The 17,663-nt window shown below is 60.6% G+C and overlaps 1 protein-coding gene across 1 annotated transcript in view; it reads right to left on the bottom strand.

Annotated features, from left to right (window-relative positions):
* Positions 1–8,287: 8,287 nt before the first annotated feature.
* Positions 8,288–17,663, bottom strand: part of ARAP1 (ArfGAP with RhoGAP domain, ankyrin repeat and PH domain 1) — a 28,750-nt gene continuing 19,374 nt past the window's right edge. The window contains exons 13-29 of the mRNA XM_029961460.1: positions 17,221–17,294; positions 16,829–17,082; positions 16,324–16,536; positions 15,579–15,684; positions 15,219–15,366; positions 14,931–15,014; positions 14,704–14,772; positions 14,415–14,532; positions 13,513–13,626; positions 12,963–13,105; positions 12,396–12,428; positions 11,450–11,532; positions 10,849–10,899; positions 10,436–10,499; positions 10,087–10,242; positions 9,109–9,146; positions 8,288–8,923 (exon numbers count right to left, since the gene is read on the bottom strand). Of these exons, the coding sequence (XP_029817320.1) occupies positions 9,129–9,146; positions 10,087–10,242; positions 10,436–10,499; positions 10,849–10,899; positions 11,450–11,532; positions 12,396–12,428; positions 12,963–13,105; positions 13,513–13,626; positions 14,415–14,532; positions 14,704–14,772; positions 14,931–15,014; positions 15,219–15,366; positions 15,579–15,684; positions 16,324–16,536; positions 16,829–17,082; positions 17,221–17,294 (1,728 nt within the window). The 3' untranslated portion in view covers positions 8,288–8,923; positions 9,109–9,128. The remainder of the gene's footprint in view (positions 8,924–9,108; positions 9,147–10,086; positions 10,243–10,435; positions 10,500–10,848; positions 10,900–11,449; positions 11,533–12,395; positions 12,429–12,962; positions 13,106–13,512; positions 13,627–14,414; positions 14,533–14,703; positions 14,773–14,930; positions 15,015–15,218; positions 15,367–15,578; positions 15,685–16,323; positions 16,537–16,828; positions 17,083–17,220; positions 17,295–17,663) is intronic.

Below are 17,663 nucleotides of genomic sequence, written 5' to 3'. Positions count from 1 at the left end.
GCCGCCTTTGTCTGGGGACGCCGCACCGGCCCTGCCCCGCCCCCGCGCTTCCCGCGGCCGCAGCCGTCCCTCCGGCGCCTCTGGCCTGCCGGGACCGCAAGCCTCGTCTTGCTCGGCTACCTGGGGACGTCGGCAGCGCACGGCGATACCGAGCAGCGCCGGTCCCGCAGGTCCCTGTCCCAGGGGCGCTGAGCAGCACTAGGCAACACCCGACCAGCAGGTTGCTTTCCCAAAGGCACTGAGCGGCATTAAGCAATATATTTCCTCTTCTATAAGAGGAAACTGCCTCAAGTTGTGCCAGAGGAGGTTTGGATTAGATATTAGGGACAATTTCTTCCCCAGTCAAGCGCTGCAGTCACCATCCCTGGGGGGATTTAAAACGCATGGAGATGTGGTACTCGGGGACAAGGGTTAGTGGCGGGCTTGGCAGTGCAGGGGGAACGGTTGAACTTGATGGTTTTGGCTTTTCCAAATCAGAATTCTGTGATTCTGTAATATTGGACAGCACTGGCCACAGGCAGGTCCCTGACAGAGAGTGGGTCCCTGCCCACAAGCAGGTCCCAACCACATGGGTGAGCCCCCAGCTTGAACCTGCAGATCTCCTGCCCTGGGTTCTCCATTGGCTGGGGGCTGGCAGAGAAATCCCCACTCGTTCTTGCTTGGAAGCACCCAGGATGGCATTGCTGGGTGGGCATCACTGGATGCAGCCTGGGTGCCCAGGCAGGTGGGTGGACATCCCTGGGTAGACATTGCTGGGTGGACATTGCTGGGTGGACATCGCTGGGTGGACATCACTGGGTGGACATCGCTGGGTGGACATTGCTGGGTAGCCCTTCCAGCCCACGGAGAGGCAGAGGAATGTGCCTGGCGGTGGGGATGCTGCCCGTGGTGGCCTGTCCCCTCCCTGTGATGTCCCCTGTCTAGTTGGGTTGCTATAGGGCATGGACTTCCCTGGCCCAACCTGCTGCTCAAAGGTGGCCAGTGAGATTCACAAAGAAACTTCCTCCTGCTGCGTCTGATGGGGATGCCTTGTCCTGACCTCCTGGCTGGTAGGAGAGGGTCCTGGGAGAGTCCAACACAGTGTCTCCTACAAATCTCTCTTGCTTCTCCTTGCTAGAGCTGCTGGTGATCCTGCCCTGGGCACTGACACAGGCTGCATGTCTTTATTTACTTCCAGGAAGGCGAGGTGCTGTCAGCGTTCCGAAGGCAGCGTTCCAGCTCTGTGCCCTCGTACAGATATTTGTGGTGTGAATATGAAACAAGCCTTGCTTTGCCTTCTGCTGAGACTCCTCAGCCACAGGATTGAATTCTGTGAGCTCTGAATAGCCGGGCTTTGTCCTCGAGTGCACATTGTGCAGGATACCAATTCCAGCACTAATGGAGATGTATTTGCTGATACAAAGCAATTTGCTCTGTGGATCCTTTCCCTGCAAATGGGTTCTACATCACGCTCAGAGCTGTGAGCTCCCATGCTGTGCATGCAAGGAGATACCTTCCTTCCTCTGAAGACACCCAGCCCAGCTTCCCGGGATGGTCCAAGCCACGCTGATTCCTGCTTTGAATCGTGGAGCCGCAGATTAATTAAGGTTGAAAAAGCCCTCCAAGACCATCAAGTCCAACCGTTCCCCCAGCACTGCCGAGCCCACCACTAAACCATGTCCCCAAGGGCCCCATCTACATATCTGTTTAATCCCTCCTGGTCCTACCACGCCCATAGAAATATCCATGAGAAAGTTCAATTTCAGCAATTTCGAGGGGGGGTGTCCCTCTCTGATTTTTCCACCATTTTCCCTCTCAAATATGAGGACTCTTTCAGGGAGGGAAGAAAACGGCGAAACAGAGAAAAGCTTTTCCATTTTCATTGACATTTATCCTGGGAACAGATAAAGAACAGAAAAAAACACACAGAGGAACCCGAAGCCTTGTTTTTATTGCAAGGTCGGTACAAGCTGTTCTCAAAGAAAAAAAAAAAAAAAAAAAGGAAAGAAATTTACAGTGATCTGGAAAATTATTCCTCACATCCACAGGTCCAACAGCTTTGACTGTGGTGTGGGCAGAGCAGGGAGAAACCCCCCCACATGTATTTTGGGGTGGGGATGGGTGTCCCAGGGAGCAGTTTGGGGGTTGTCAGGGTGCAGCATTCCCATTGCATCCCCATGCCAGGGAGACGCTGTCCCCAGTGCCCACCCATCCTGTGCCAGAGCCATCCTGGTTTGGATGCTAGCTGGAAAGGTGCTGGAGCTCTGCACCCACAGTCAAGGCCCTGGGACAGCCCATGCTGGCAGGGATGCTCTGGGATGGAGCTCCTGAACACCAATGAGACTGAAATGGTTAATTAACATTTTGACTTTGACACATGGTCTCATTTGCACCTTAATTCAGGCAGAGGCATCTATCTAATAATTTTAATAACCGTATCATAACAACACCCCAGGAAACAGCTTGGGTAGCCTGAGGGGGCAAGAGCTTTCCCAGGGGTTGGAAATGGGGTTGAGAGAGAGGAAAAGGGAAAAAAGGGGAAAGGGAAGGATGGTGAAAGGGAAAGAAGGGGAAGGGGAGAGGAGAGGGGAAAGAAGGGGAAGGGGAAATGGTAGGAGAGAAAGGGAAGGATGGGAAGTGTAAGGATGGGGAAGGGGAGGTGGAAGGGTGACAGACCTGGATCAGCCATCACACCACTGCAGGCTGGTCCCAGCAGCCCCCCCGGCCCCCCTCTGCAGCCCCCCTCTGCCCGCAGCCCCCGGGACTGACAGGCAGCAGGAGGGCGGCTGGTGCCAGCTCCTGCAGCCCCGTCCAGCGCTTGTCACTGAGCCTGCCCTCCGGCCTCTCCCGGCGTCCCCTGCCTGCTCACATCTGTCAGCCGGCTGCGGGAGGGGACAGGGACCCGCCGGCTCCACCGCGCTCAGGACGTCACACGGGTGACCTTGCCCGGTGCTGAGCCAGGGGGATGGGGCGCTCATGGCCAGTGCTGGGCCTGGGGGGACCCTCTGTCCCCTCCTTCCAACCCCCGTTCTCATTGCCCCTCAAACTCTTCCCACCTCCCACAGATCGATACATCCCCGAGACCAGAGTCTGCAGCAACGTCCCCGCGGTGCCGTCGCCCAGGTGGCAGCATCCGTCCCTTGGGTGACAGCCCTGCTCTCCACCGTGCTCCAAGGCATCTTGGGGTGGGGAAAAGCAGGGATGGGATTTCCAGGGGTGATGGGAGGGACTCGGTGCTCCTCTGGGCTGCAGAAGTGACTTGGAGCGTCACCCCCTCCCAGGTGGGGGGTCAGCTCTGCTCTCTCACCTGCAAACAAGCTCTCAGATATTTCTTCCCAGCAGGATAAGGCAGTGAATTCCCTGTGGAAGCAATCTCCTGGAGTCCCACAGTTTAGTGACCACAGGCTTTGGAGCAGAGACATGGATATGCCACGTGTCCTGTGGGCCAAGAACCCATGCCCACTAAAGCAACACAGTCCTTCCCCAGAAGGACAGAGATGTTGGTTGGGATAACACCACCCTCTGGTCATCCCATCACAGCCGTGCCAGCACGCAGGGGGGGCTCTGCGAGGGCATCCCCTTCCCAGTGTGCCTCCACTGCCACCCTCCAGCCCCTCGGGCATCCCCCCAGGTGGGTACCAACCCTCGGGGTCTGGCCTTTGGGGGCAGCCCCCCACAGCAGGGCTGAGGGCGCCCAACACCCGCAGCATCAGGCACGGGTGCGGTACAAAGGTTCGTCCCCAGGGGGGGACCACGGGGACACGCGGTGTGGCACATGGGGCTGGCACGCTGCCGCCCCGGCTGCTGGCTGCCAGGTAGCCATGGAAACCTCCCGGCAGGATGCTGTGCCGATAAATAGCCAATTTGAAGTGATTCTCCTCAAAGAGCTGCTTTTTTTTCCCCTGTATTTTTTGATACATAAAGTCCCAACCATTTTTTAGGTTTACCTTTACGTTCTTATTATTTTCCCTTTGTTTTATTGGTTTCCCTTATCTCATTGTTTTTCTTATTTTTTTCTTTATTTTATTATTTTTCCTTCGACTCGAGGCCTGAGCCCTGTGAACACTCAAAACTGGGACTTGCAGCCTTCCTCGTCGTCAATGAGCCGAAGCTCGTTGTTGTTCCAGTGGCAGCACACACACAGGTGGGGTGACATCGTTCAGGGGGTGCAGGGCCACGTGTGCATGGAGCTGCTGCTCACCTGGGCACGTATTTGGGTGGGATAAACACACGTGTGTGCACCTGAGTGCCCGTGTGTGTGTGTTTGGATGTGTGGCTGTGCATGGAGCGCTGTGTCGGTGCAGGCAGGCTCGTGCACACGTGTGTGTCACAGGAGTCACAGCCCAGCATGGGCTCCTCAGGAGCCTCCCAGGGGTGGAACAAGAGGAAATGAAGATTTTGGAGTCCTGGTGACCCACAGCCAGATGCCACCTGAGATTCATCCTCCACGAGTGGATGGGCAGAGCCACACCTGCTCCTCTGAGGCTGCACCCCAACTCGGGTGCATCTGGGTGTAGGGCTGGGTTGGGGATGGGTGTCCAGCCTGTAGGACACCTGGCACATCCATGCCCCTGCTTGGAGCGCTGTGGTCATTCCCCACGGGGCTCCAGGAGATGGATTCTGCAGGGATTTCACTGCCTTCTCTCACTGGAGAAATGACTGGGGCTGTCTGCAGCTTGCCTGCGGCTTCCACCCGGGGAAGAATGCTCTAAGGATGCTCCAGAGATGCTTCAGTTCCCTTCTCTGACCCTTCTACAGCCCAGGATCCCCACTATCCCTGGAAATCTCATCCCCCTTTCTCCCCATCCCAACCAGACTTGGAGAGTGGAGGGGAGCAGGGCTGTCCCCCAGGGGACACAGAGCAGCCGGCGTGGTGCCAGGTCAGCAATCCTGTATATCTGCACACACCTCCCTGGGGATCCTATCCCGCTCCCTGAGCTCCGTGCCCAGCCCCAGACAGGGATCCAGCAGGGATATCTCTGGGCTGACAACCCAGGAGCGTTGCTGCTCCAATGTTAACAGAGAGATTGAAAGCTCCGTTTTTTTTAAATAAGTGCAAATTAACGTCTGCTTAATGGGGAAAGACAAACCCAGCTCCCCCTCAGAGCCAGTGATGCAACAGAAGTGGAAAAAGAGCCACCAGTCAGAGCATCCTTCCTCAGGTGCCAGACCCCAGTGCTCTGGGATGCAATGACACCACTGGCTTCTGCTGGGCAGGGGGTTGGCAGCTGCTTGTGCCCACTGGTCCCTGTGCCCACTGAGGAGGTCCCCCCAACCAGGAAAATCCTGATCTGGCTCCCGCCTCTGCTGCCCATCACCACCTTGCTTTGGTCATGTCTCCTTGCCCAGCTCTGGCCCTGCCAAGCCAAGGGCAGCCACCCTTCCCCAAACACTGTCTCAATTCCCTCCAGACACTGAGCCCCAAACGCTCACCACCCCCACTGCCAGCATCCCATGGGAACTGGGAGAGGCAGATCCCCCATCCCACGGGACCCTCCTGGGCACAACCCGCCTCTGCACCCTTTCCTCCCCCCCACCAGCCCGACAGTTGTTTAGTTATTTAAATTTCCTTTATTTTTCTTATTAAGTTGGAGTGGCAAGTGGGCGGCTGCCAGGGAGGGAGGAGGGAGCAGGCAGAGCAGGGGGAGCACTGCCAGGGATAAAAGACTTCAAGCAGCCGGGCCTTTCCTCTGCCCCATCACTTTCTGCTCTTAAAACCCTCCCAGGGGCTCTCCTCTCCCACCCTCACCAACCAGAGCCCCTTCCCATTGCTCTGGCCAGGCTGGAAGTGGATGGGTGGTCCCCCGTGTCAGTTTGGGGAGCAGCAGGTTTCTCCAAATCTTTCCCCAGCCTGAGCCTGTTTTCTGTATGGATAAACTGATGGCAGAGGAAGGTGGTGAACCCCTTGGGAGCATCCCGAGTGGGGTGGCAGACACACACATAGATGGGGAAAAGGCAGGACGAAAGGAAAAAGTGAAAAATAATGAGAGAAAGGCTGGAAAAATCCAGTGACAGTTTAATGGGGTCTCTGATAGAATAATGACTGGTTTAAAGTCTGCTGGAGCGTGGCTGCTCTCTATTAAACCTGGAAGCTGAGAGTCTGCTGAGTTCATTACTGGGGAGGGGGGTGCAGGGGTAGAAGCCACTTGGCAGGATGTGGAGTGGGGGGCTGAGCTGCCGTGGGCACAGATGCATGGGAAGACCCGTGGAGACATCCCATACTGGTGCCATGGGACGACTGTGGCATCACACCAGGCTGTCTGGGCATTACCTGGCACTACCCAAAATGAGGAGGGTGAATGTGGGGTTTCCCCCCCCACAAGAGGCAACACCCAGGGAAGGCAGCACTCAGGAATGGCAGCACCCCAGGAACGGCAGCACCATCACCATGACCCAAGGCTGGTATTCACCAAATCCATGTGTCTGGCACACAAGGTCACTGATGCTCCCACCCCCACCAGACCGTGGGCAAGGACAAGGACAATTCTGGCTCTGCCACGTGCCGAGGGCTCCAGCACCCAGGAAGAGGCAGCGGGTCCCAGCCAGGTCCCAGTGGGATCCCAGCCGGTGGCTGCAAAGGGGACAAAAGACACCCTCACACCCCCAACACACACACACACACCCCCCACCGTGCTGGGGTTTATTAAGTTGTTTGTAAATGTCTCTGCAATTAATCACTCGCCGGTGTGGGGTGTCACATGGCACTCGCCTCCTCAGTGCTATGTATAGAGAGAGCTGGAGAGGGGCCCCATCCATCCCGCCCTGGAGTGACGGGCTCCCGGCTGGATTCACCCCTCGGCAGGGCAGCACTGCACCAGCTCAGTGCAGCAGTGCTGCTGGTGCTGCAGAGCACCCCGGCCCCCCCTGCCTGCGCTGGGCTGGGGGGTGTCAGGGCAGGGGTGCCCCAGTATCACCACTGCATCCTGGATCCCCTCTAATGGGCTGTCAGCAGCTCTCTGCCCATCCGTTCCCCAAAAAAACAGGATGGAAATGAAAGGAACCCCAAACCTCATGCTCATGGGATCCAGAGGGATTTCCAGCATCCTGCTGCTGCACCCACACTCAGCCCCTCCATCTGGTGGGGTGTGCAGGGAGGGAGACCCAGCCCTGGATGGAAGCTGAGCTGGTTGGGAGCCAGGAAGAGCTTGGTCAGCTCCTTGAGCAGGGCAGTGCTGGGTGTCCTGGTGGTGAGAGAGTGGGAAGGAGGCGGATAGAGGGAAAATCGCAGGGCCAGAGGGACAGGAGAGCTGCTGAGGGGGATGGGTGGTGGGATAGGGGGAGGGATAGAGGCAGGGAGGGATGAGTGGACGGACTGATGGTTGGATGGATGAGGGGACGGATTGATGGATGGACAGATGGATGGATGGATGGATGGATGGATGGATGGATGCATGGACTGGTGGATGGATAGACTGATGGATTAGCATCTGAACAAAGCTGAGCACTAACCGTGTTTCATGGCACTTCCCTGGGGTTTGGTGCCAGGCACCCGCTCCCTGCCCGCAGAGCCCTGGGCACCAGGAGCCCGACAGGACTGCCTGGCACAGCAGAAGGGGAGAGGGGTCATGGAGTCAGGGCTGGTGGAGGCTCTTCCCCACTCCCCAACAGCCAGGTCCTCACCCTGGCACAGCAAGGAGGAACCCAAACCACCCAATGGTGTAAGTGAGGCTTGAGGGGTGCTGGTCTCCGGGGGCGGTGGGGACACAGGTGCCTCCCCTCTGTGTCGCTCTGGGTGGCTCGTCCACCCCTCCCAGCGCTGCAGGTGCCACCAGCGCCACTGCCACAATCCCCAGTCCCCAATCCCCAATCCTGCACCTGGCAGTGCCTGCGGGTGATTGACAACCCTCCCACTCCCACGTGTGACTCACCGACAGCCCCGGGGGGGCTCAGCGTGAGCAGGGGGCGGGGGGACACCCCCACCCAGGGCTGTCGCAGGCAACTCAGCGGGGAGAGATGCTCCCAGCCCCCTGCATCCATCCATCCCCACACCTCTGCCTCCCTGGGGACCTGTATCTCCACATCCCCGGGTGGAGCTCGAGGGGTTTCCACGGCAGGTTCCGAGGTGACGGGCACTGGCAGGCAGCGGCCTCAGCCACGGGCTGTGGGGAGGAACTCCCAGGGTTGCCACGATCCAAGGAGGCCGCTCCAACCTCTGGCTTTGAAGTGCCCATTGTGCCTCACGCTGCAGGGACCCATCACCCATCCCCTGGCAAGCACCCAATGGATGCATCCAGGGCTGTCCCTCTGCACCCACAGGGTCACCAGCTCCTGGTGCCCCCACCCCACTGACAGACACAGACACCTCCACTCTGTTTCTCAAGACCTTTAATATTGTCCAGAGGCAGCAGCAGGAAGCAGGGGCTGCTCCTGCCACCTGTACCCTGGTGGATGGGAGACAGAGGCCGGGTGCACCCCCTCCCCAGTTTGGGGGGGATGCTGAGGCTTTTGTCACCCTGCCCTGTCCAGCACGGAGGGGACCCTTCCCCAGGAGTGACGGGAGCATGAGGACACTGGTGCCTATGGCCAGGTTTGCGTCCCATGGGAAGGGCTGGTCCCACATCCCACCCTAAGGGCAGCTCCCACCTGCCTTGTCGTTTTAGAGGAGAAGGAATTAAAAATAGGGGATGGAGGAGGAAAAGTAAAAACCCTCAACCACAGCCCCCAGCCGGGCTCTGCCTCTTTGCCCGGAGCTGGGAGAAGAAGTGGTGGCCAAAGGCAGCGGGGTCAGGGGGCTGGCATCCCGTGGGCTGCCTGGCCATGGCTCCTGAGCCCAGCTCCACAGGGGTGGGTGGCCTTGCTGCCATCTCCACTCCTGGCTGCCCGTGGGTCACCGTGGTGGAAGGTGAGAGGCCATGGGAGGCTCCAGAGGCAGCAGGGCCCCCGGCAGGGGCCGGGGTGCTGGGGCTGGCACAGGACCTCGAGGGCTGCCCCACCTGGCATGAACCTGCAGCACAAGTGGAGAGCAAAAGGGTCCGTGAAGGGAGGGGGAGCCACTTCCATCCCTCTCCCACCTTGTGGGAGCCGTTGCCATGTCCTCAAAGCCCGCGGGTAGCAATAGGACAGGCAGGGCTATTGGCTCCCACTGCCACCAGGTCTGGGTAGGGGGGGTGGGCAGGGGAGGACACTCACTGGCATGTCAGTTCTCCAGCTCAGACGTTCCGCAGGAGCTGGGAACAGAGGGCAGACAGGTCACCCTTCATCCTCAGCCTCCTCTCCTCCATGTCTGGGCATCACTGGCAGCGTGGTGCCCAGGGGGACACAGGGAAAACCCCCACCAAGGGAAATCATGGTCCCCCAGGGTTGCTGGGGTGCCAGTACCCCTCCCCATGCTGGCTCCACGGCCGGGCACACTCTCCCACTGTCCCTGGGAGCCCCGGTGTGCTGGTTCCCTGTCCCAGAGCACACCAGCACACGCACACCGCGAAGCACAGCCCACAGCAAAGCCCGGGGGGGCTTCGCCGCTGCCCCGTTATAAACCTGAGCCTGGGGGAAGTCCCAGGGCAGCAAGGATGCTGCTTTCTGCCCTTGGGGCACCCTTGGGTGCCCACTGGGTGATGCCCAACCGATGCCAGCAATGGGATCCCGCTGGCATGGCCGTGTCCCAGGTTTATAACAGCAACGAGGGCCCGAGGGATTTGCTCGGGGGCGGTGGGATCATCGCTGTCCTACCGCCGGCCCCGTGGCTGGGCAAGACTCCAGCATCAGCACCCGTGTGGTGTGGGGACACCCAACGCGTGACAGCCCCTGGGCAGGACAGCTGGCGCAGAAGGACAGACAGACAGCGGGATCGGGAGCTGATTTGTGACCAGGACAGAAATCCCCCCCCGTTAGAGGAAAAATCAGGAGCATGGCAGCATCCCCTCTCCTTGCATCACATGGTTTGGGACACTCCTGGACCCAGGAGACCCCCCATGGGCCCCCAAAGGATCAGCCAGACCTCCCAGATCCTTCTGGGGTGACTGGAGGTGATGTGGTACGCAAGGAACGGGAGCAGGGATGGGAGCGGGGATATCCCCCCCAGGTTTGGGGAGCAGGGCCCCCCAGCATGTGATGCAGGGGGGATGCAGCCCCACGTGGAGGGCCCCCCGGTGCCCCCAGGTCACTCACGGTTAGGGGGTCAGTAGCGAAAGCAGCCACACTGTTCCTCATCTCGCTCTCATTGCCCCGCAGCGGGATGAGGGAGATGTTACCCAACCTGGTGTCCTGCTGCGGCCGCGCCGCCCGCGTCCTGGGGCGCTCCGAGGGCCACAGGGCCCCCCCATTCTGCAGACAGAGGGGACAGCCATGGAGGCCAGAGCCTCGGCCACCCCAGGACCTCCCTTTCACCCTGGCACGCTGGTGTTTAGGGATACTTGGATACCCCAAAGGGTTTCCTCGCCGGCCAAGCGCCCCTCCAGGGCTGACCCCCACGGGGTGTCCCGCTTTTGCAGGGAGTGACGGTCTGTCTGCTCCCTACCTGCACCTGGAGAAAGGTGGCAAACCACTCCCGCAGATCGGCCTGGGTGTCACAGCACAGGTACCTGTGGGGACACAGTGTCAGCAGCCAGAGGAGATGGAGGAGGCAGTGGGTGTCCCCTCTGACTGCTCCAGGGGCCTCAGCCACCACTCTGCATGAGAGCCCGGGGGACTGAAGGGGACAGACATGGGCCCCAGGGGGAACCTGAGCAGGGCTGTGGGTGCTCAGCCAGGCTGTGCCCACACATATGATGTCCCTGCCCATGTCAGGGAGGTGGGACTGGATGGTCTTCAAAGTCCCTTCCCATCCAAACCATGTCATGACCCTGTGATTCCCCACCTCCCCCTGCCACAGCTCCAGAGAGCTGCTGCATGTTTGAATGAGTTCAGTGTCCCCATGTCGCCTTCCCTCACCATTGCTGCTTCTCATGCTTCTCATTTTCATAGAAGACTGTAAAGCCCCAGCTGGAACAGAGGAGCAAAAACATGAACCCCAACATCCCACACTGCCATCCTCTGCTGGTCAAATACCCCAACAAACCCCCTTCATCCCTGTCACCCCTCATCTCTGCGACCCCCTGTCCCTGCAACCCTCCCATCCCTGACCCCTCATCCCTGCAAACTCCCTGTCTCTGCAACCACCCCGTCCAGCCCCACACACCCTACCCCAGTCCTGCAAACTCCCTCCAGCCCCACAACACCCCAGCCCCACAACTTCCCCCCGGCGACAGGGACAAGGCAGGGCACAGCGCCAGGAACAGGGCAGGGGACAGGGGCTGGGGACAGGGCTGGGCGCCCAGTCCTCGCTGGTGGCACCGGGCTCAGCCGCGTCCTGCGGGGCTGCTCTGACACCTGGTGGCAGGAGGCCCGGCCGGCAGGGGACGGGTCCAGCAGCAAAACTGTCCCTGTCCTTGTCCCCGTCCCCATCTCCACTCCTATCCTCATCCCCATTCCCATCCCGTCCTCATCACCAGGCCTGTTCCCAGCTCTGTCCCCAGCCCCACAGGCTGCTCACCATGTCGGGGGTCGAAGCTTCTTCTTAACGCCCAGGTAGACCTTCAGGTTTCGGACAGGCCACTCCTTCTCTGGCTTGTGGCTCTGAGGGGACAGGGAACCAGCACTGGGTTGGTGGCTGCCAAACCTGTCCCCACCCACCACAGTCCCCACCGATGCTGGGATGGGGTCCATTCCCCCGGCAGGGAGGAAAACCCAGGGTGATGAGTGACAGGGACCGGGGTGAAGCCCGGGATGGAGCAGAGCAGGTCTCCATCACCCATGGCAAGGGCCACAGGTAGCAGGAAAGGGACACAGAAGGCCTGTCCCTGGGGCACAGTCCCCCAGAGACAGTGCCAGCTGCCTTCAGAGCTGGGACCAGCACTGGCACATTGTGACAGGGTCTCGAGGGCACCAGACATCTCCTGTGGGGGTCCCACGTCAGAGCCCTCCTCAGCACCGTGAACACTGCAATGGCAATGGTGATCCCAGACCCACTCTGCCTGAAGCACATTCCTAAATGTCCCACCGCCATCATGGCAGTGCTGGCTGTGCCTTGCCATGCCCTGGGACCTTGGAGACCCTGCTGGGGACCCTGCTGGGGACCCCCCATCCGTGTTCACGTGCAAGCGGCGTTGGCTTACAAGAGCCCGATCCAATGCCTGCAGGATGGGGAAGCAGCTCAGCCCATCCCCATCCTCTCCAGCCCCTTCCCAGACCCAGCTCTGGCTGCCTGGAGTGAAGGGCAGCAGGACCCCTGAACCAGAGGGAGCAGAGAACTCCAGGGGCTAACGGGAGGGATGATAGCACCGGGCACAGCTTCGGTGAGTGGCACACACATGCTGAGGCATTGGATTTGGGACTGACCCCAGACTGGATCTGGGATCAACCCTGGGCAGGCTTGTAAGGGCAGAGGGCACGGGAGCCCCTGCACCCCAGCTGAGCCCCCCGCTCCCCTCCCTACTCACGCTCTCCAAGGGGGGGCTCCGCTGCCTCAGGCTCTGTTCAACAGAGGAGAGCAGTTAAAGCAGAGGTGGGGGACCCCTCCTTGCAGCCCCCTCTGTGCCCAGGGGCAGGGCATGGCGATGGAGCAGCGACATGCCAGGGTGCAGTGTCAGATCAGGGGGAGCAGGAACCAGGGGTGATGAGTGGCTGTCCCAGCCCAGCCGGGGTGCCCGTGTGCCCCCCTCAGCCCTGGCACTGACCAGGAGCTCTGGGATCTACTCCGGGAAACTCTGGGTTTGGCAAGAGTGCTTCTGGGGTCAGCCCTGGCACTGCCCACACTGCCTGGCACTGCCTGCACTGCCCATGCCACTGCCCAGCCCCACCGCTGCCTGCACTGCCTGAGCGATGCCAGCCCACACGGGTCTCATGTCCCCAGGGACACCCCGCACAGAGTCACAGCGTGGCAGGGCTGGGAGGGGAAGGGAAAGGAAGGTAGGGGCAGGGAAGGGAAGGGATGGGAAGGGATGGGAAGGAAAGGGAAGGGAAGGGAAGGGAAGGTAGGGGCAGGGCAGGCAGCAGGCAGGGCTCACCCTCACTTCCTTGTAGAGGCGCAGGCAGGAGTGGTTGAGGATGAAGTAGCGATCGTGGAAGCCGGTGCTCAGCCCAAGCCCCAGCAGGTTCCTCTCCTCCCGGAATTTCATCATGCCGTGCTTGCAGTCACCCACTCTGCTGGCTGGGGGCACGTGCCTGAGCGGCTCCGGCCCCCCGGGGGGGTCAGGCCCCCCAGGAAGGGCGCAGGGTGTAGCCAGACCCTCGCCCACACCGTGGCAGCTCTGGCTGCTGCAGGGCCCCGGCACGGCCCCTCTGTGCCCAGCCCTGGCAGGGCAGGCAGGACCAGCTCCGCCACCCACTGGGCACAGCATCCATGGGTGACCCTGTATCAGGGGGCTCCCAGCCACGTGCTAACTGGGCTGGAGCCTACTCCACTTACATGGATCCCGTCCCACCCTATCCCATCCCCTTCCCCATTCCCATCCAATCCCCCATCCCCTCCCCCCCCCTCCGTACCCCCATCCCTGCCCATCCCCACCCCATCCTCTCTCTCCTCCCCCTGCCCAGACTGTGGCCCCTGGCTCTCACCGAGGTAGATGAGCATGTTCTCCATGGACATCTGCTTCTTCACCACCAGGTAACTCTCTGTCCCCAGGCAGTGCAGGATGGGCAGGACTTTCTCAGAGTAATGCAAGGGTCGTTCTGTCAGGCACAGGACAGGCAGGTCTCAGGCAGTACCCCCAGGGCCAGCTCCCATCCTGGGGGTCACACCTGTGGCCTGAGGGTCTGCCACGGTCCTGCCACTAAACCATGTCCCCAGGTGCCACATCTATGTGTCTTTTCAATCCCTCCAGGGATGGTGACTCCACCACTGCCCTGGGCAGCCTGTGCCAGGGCTGGCAGCCCTTTTGGCAATGGAATTTTCCCTAATATCCAACCTAAATCTCCCCTGGCACAACTTGAGGCCATTTCCTCTTATCACTTCTTAGCTGGGAGAAGAGACCAACTCCCAGGCACTGTCAGCAGGAGGTCAGGGCAACAGCAGGCAGGACCAGGATCTCATCCTGCTCAAGCTGAGCTCTCACTGCTACCTATGGGCAAGCCAAGGCTGCTCCCTTTGGTGGTTGAAGAGCCCAGACACCTCCCTCCATCAAGCTTCAGAGGCATTTGAACCCCTAAGGATGCAGATAAGTGCTGGCCCGAACTCAGCCCACCAGCAGCACTTGGCCACGTGCCAACTGGATGCAGTGAGCAGCTGCCCTCCCCTGAGCGCCTGCAGTCCATCCCAGCATTGCTCTGTGCAGTGATCCCCACAGGAGCTTTTTCATACCCATCCCTATATCCATCCTCAGCTCCATCTTCATCTCCATCCCCATACCCATCCTCACTCCATCTGCATCTCCATCCCCATACCCATCCTCACTCCATCTGCATCCCCATCTCCATACCCACCCCTGTCCTCCTCACCACCCTCACACCCCTGCACCAACCTGCCTCCTCCCTCTCATTCACTTCGAAGCAGCTCCAGTAGTCCTTCTCCTTCATGACAATTTTCCTCCGGTCCAGGATCTCAAAGGTCAGCTCCTCAGCTGTCATCGTGGCCGGGATCTGGGGGGAAGGGGGCATGTCTCCATCAGCCAGTGCCCCGGGCCCTTCCATCCTCACACCACAGAGGTGCCAGCTCAGCGTGTGTCCCCATGACACCACAGAGGCTTGGGCACACAACAAGGGTGTCCCTCTCCCCTCTTCACCCTCTGTGCCCTCCATCCCAGGGCTCACTTTGACATGTTGCTCTGTCTCTGTCTTCTTCTCCTCCAGGTAGACGGTGCAGATGAAGTCCCCAGCTTGCTGGAGGGCAACAGGAAAATGCTTCAAGCTACAGCTTCCCATGCATGGGTGAAATCTCCCCAGCCAACATGGACACCCCCTGCATGGGGCATCTCCAGGAGATGCTACAGTAGGCACTGGGGGCCCCAGATGAAGAGGTCCCCATGTCTAGGACCCACCTGCATTCCGCTGGATGACGCCTCTCGCATCTTCATGATGGCCATGATTTCATCCTGCTGCTTCTTCATCTCTTGGTCATTCACCTGCCAGAGGAGCCATCAGGGCTGACCAAACCACCCTGGCTCCAGGCTCGGGGTTTCCAGGGTTTGAAAAGACACGGTACCCCGTCCCCTCATCTCCAAAGCAGGGAGATGTCTGCAGACAGAGCAGACCCAGCTTCCTCCTCCTTCCACCTCCACATCCCCCAGGAATGTCCACACATTGGTCTGACCCAGGGGTGAACCTACGTTAAAGATCTTCACATAGTGGTTGATGAGGTCCTCCACCACACGCCCTGCCTTGTAGTCCTTCCCATCCGTCTGGAAGAGCGTGGGCCCGAAGACAATGGCCAGGTTGTGCGTGTTCATCTGGTTCTCCCCAGAGAAGCACTGGACCCTGCGGAGAATGCCGTTAAGAGCCCCCCCGGGACCCCCTCCTTCAGCCCCCCATGCCAGGACATGATGCTTGGCGCTGGCCACAGCTTGACCCCAAGGGACGTGAGCCAAGGGATGAGGGTTCTCCCATGCCCCAGAGTCCCCCAGGACCCCGCAGGGGGTGGGTTGATGCCCCACAGGGGCTTGGGGAGCCTGGGCTCAGCCCCTCCATACCGGAAGAGGTGGTTGATGAGAGCCTTGAGCGTGGCCCGGTTCACCGGGGGGAGGGCACCCAGGAGCTGCCGGTACTCGCTGACCTTCGCCTCCTCATCCTCCAGCGCTGCCAGAAGGACGTGAGGAAGAGGATGAACATGGAGAAGCACAAAGGGGAGATTAAGACTCAGATCCTCCCCTTCACACCCCACCTCAAACCCTCCTGTCCTACCATGGGGATGGAGGATCCCAGATTCATGGGGCCAGAGCATCCCAGCTCTGCAGGGCTGGAGTATGCCAAGGCTGGAGCATCCCAGCTCCACAAGGCTGGAGCATCCCAGCTCTGCAGGGCTGGATTGCCACAGATTCATGGGGCCAGAGCATCCCAGCTCCATAGGACTGAAGCATCCCAGAGCTGAAGCATCTCAGCTCCATGGGGCTGGAGCATCCCAGCTCTCTGAAGCCAGAGTATCCCAGCTCCACAGGGCCATAACCTAGCCATAGTGTGGTGCATCAATCCCCAGTGTCCAATGACCAGATCCAGAAGGGAAGGGCGAGGGGATCTGGCTCTGCCCTGGTTCAGCCCCAGCCATGCCAGAGCACCGGTCACACTCCATTCCCCACCTGCTAGTCAAGACCCTGGCACAGGGGAACACGTGGAGCCCAGACGTGTTCCCCCAACCCACGGAGGGGACAAAGGGGCTGCACAGAACCAGGTAGCCCATCCCACTCCTCCTGCCACCCCCCAGCAGCCCCCAGGGCTCACCCGTGGCCCACAGCCAGTCCGGGGCCCACTGCCGGGTGAAGAGCCCATCCCCGAGGTCACGGAAGAAGCGTTTGAGGGTGTTGGCCACGTCATCCACGTGGTGCTCGCCCTCCTTCAGGCGAACGCGGCGCGCGTCCCGCTGCAGCACCTCCAGCAGGCTGGTGGTCTTGGAGTTCTGCCCGCTTTTGCGGTAGATGCCCTCAGACGTCAGCCCTGCAACAGAGCCAGCGGGGATGTGACCCCCTCTGTGAGGGACAGGCTCCAGTCCCGGCCCACCAGCTCCCCACCAAACACCACCAGACACCACGGAGCGTCTCATCCCGCAGGTGCTCCTGACCGGAGCCAAAGCCCTGCCGTAAGTGGAGCCCTCCCACGGAGCTGGCGCGGGTGCTCAGGGAGGGAGGGAAGCACGTGTCACGAGTGCTGGGTTCTCAGCCTGCCATGCCCCACTGAGGGGGTGACCCGAGCGCTCCGGTTGCCCCCAGCAGCGCGGCGCTGGCCGTACCGCACTGTGTGATGTAGTCGATGCAGCGATCCACCAGCAGCGGCACGTCCGACTCCGTCAGCTGCTGCTCTGACAAGGTGTCTCCCGAGCTGCCCGCGGCCTTCTGGATGGCATGGACCCAGCCCAGGAAATCCAGCTTCCGCTCCCCTTGGATGTACAACGTCCTGCCGGCACGACTGGCCTCAGCAGGGGGCCAGGCGCCCCCCAGACCCCACTGTGTGTCCACAACCCCCAGGAAGGCTGGCCCTGGGGGCCTGCAGGTGGTCCCAACTCAATTTGTGGGTCCCCAGTCATGGCAGGGAGGGTAAAGACACCCCAGAACAGGCAGGGGCTTGGGCAGGGTGTAGTATTTTGCTGAGGGGCATCTCATCCCCCCTACCCTCCCCTCTTACCTCCGCCTCTCCACCAGCACCAGCACCTCGTGTTCCCCCTGGATGGCTGGAAGGGAAGGGAAGGAGCCCATCACCTACAGGAACATGGGGCACCCAGCCCCCCTAGACCCACGTGCTGGGCGGGGGCTGTGCCAACAGGTCCAGCTCCAGTCCAAACGGGACAAGCAGGGATGGGGAAGAGGATGGAAAGGGAGAAGAGGATGGAGACAAGAGGATGGGGATGAGGAAGAGGATGGAGAGGAGGAAGAGTGACCGCATCCCCTCTCATCCAAGAGCCACTGAGCTCCATGGGAGCAGCACCCACCAGCCTCCCACCAAAAGCTGAGTGGAACCTGGGGGAGGATTTGGGGGACACCCCCTCCCTCCCAGGCAGGGGGTCCCGCTGGCAGGGCAGGGGCACGCACAGAGCTCCTGCAGCTTGCGCAGCTGGAGAGGCTCCTGCC

This window comes from Manacus vitellinus, unplaced genomic scaffold, assembly GCF_001715985.3.
Source record: "Manacus vitellinus isolate BGI_N305 unplaced genomic scaffold, ASM171598v3 scaffold_35_pilon, whole genome shotgun sequence".
NCBI lineage: Eukaryota > Metazoa > Chordata > Aves > Passeriformes > Pipridae > Manacus > Manacus vitellinus.
The sequence above is the reverse complement of the archived record's forward strand: the minus strand, read 5'-3'. Positions and strand labels throughout refer to the sequence as shown.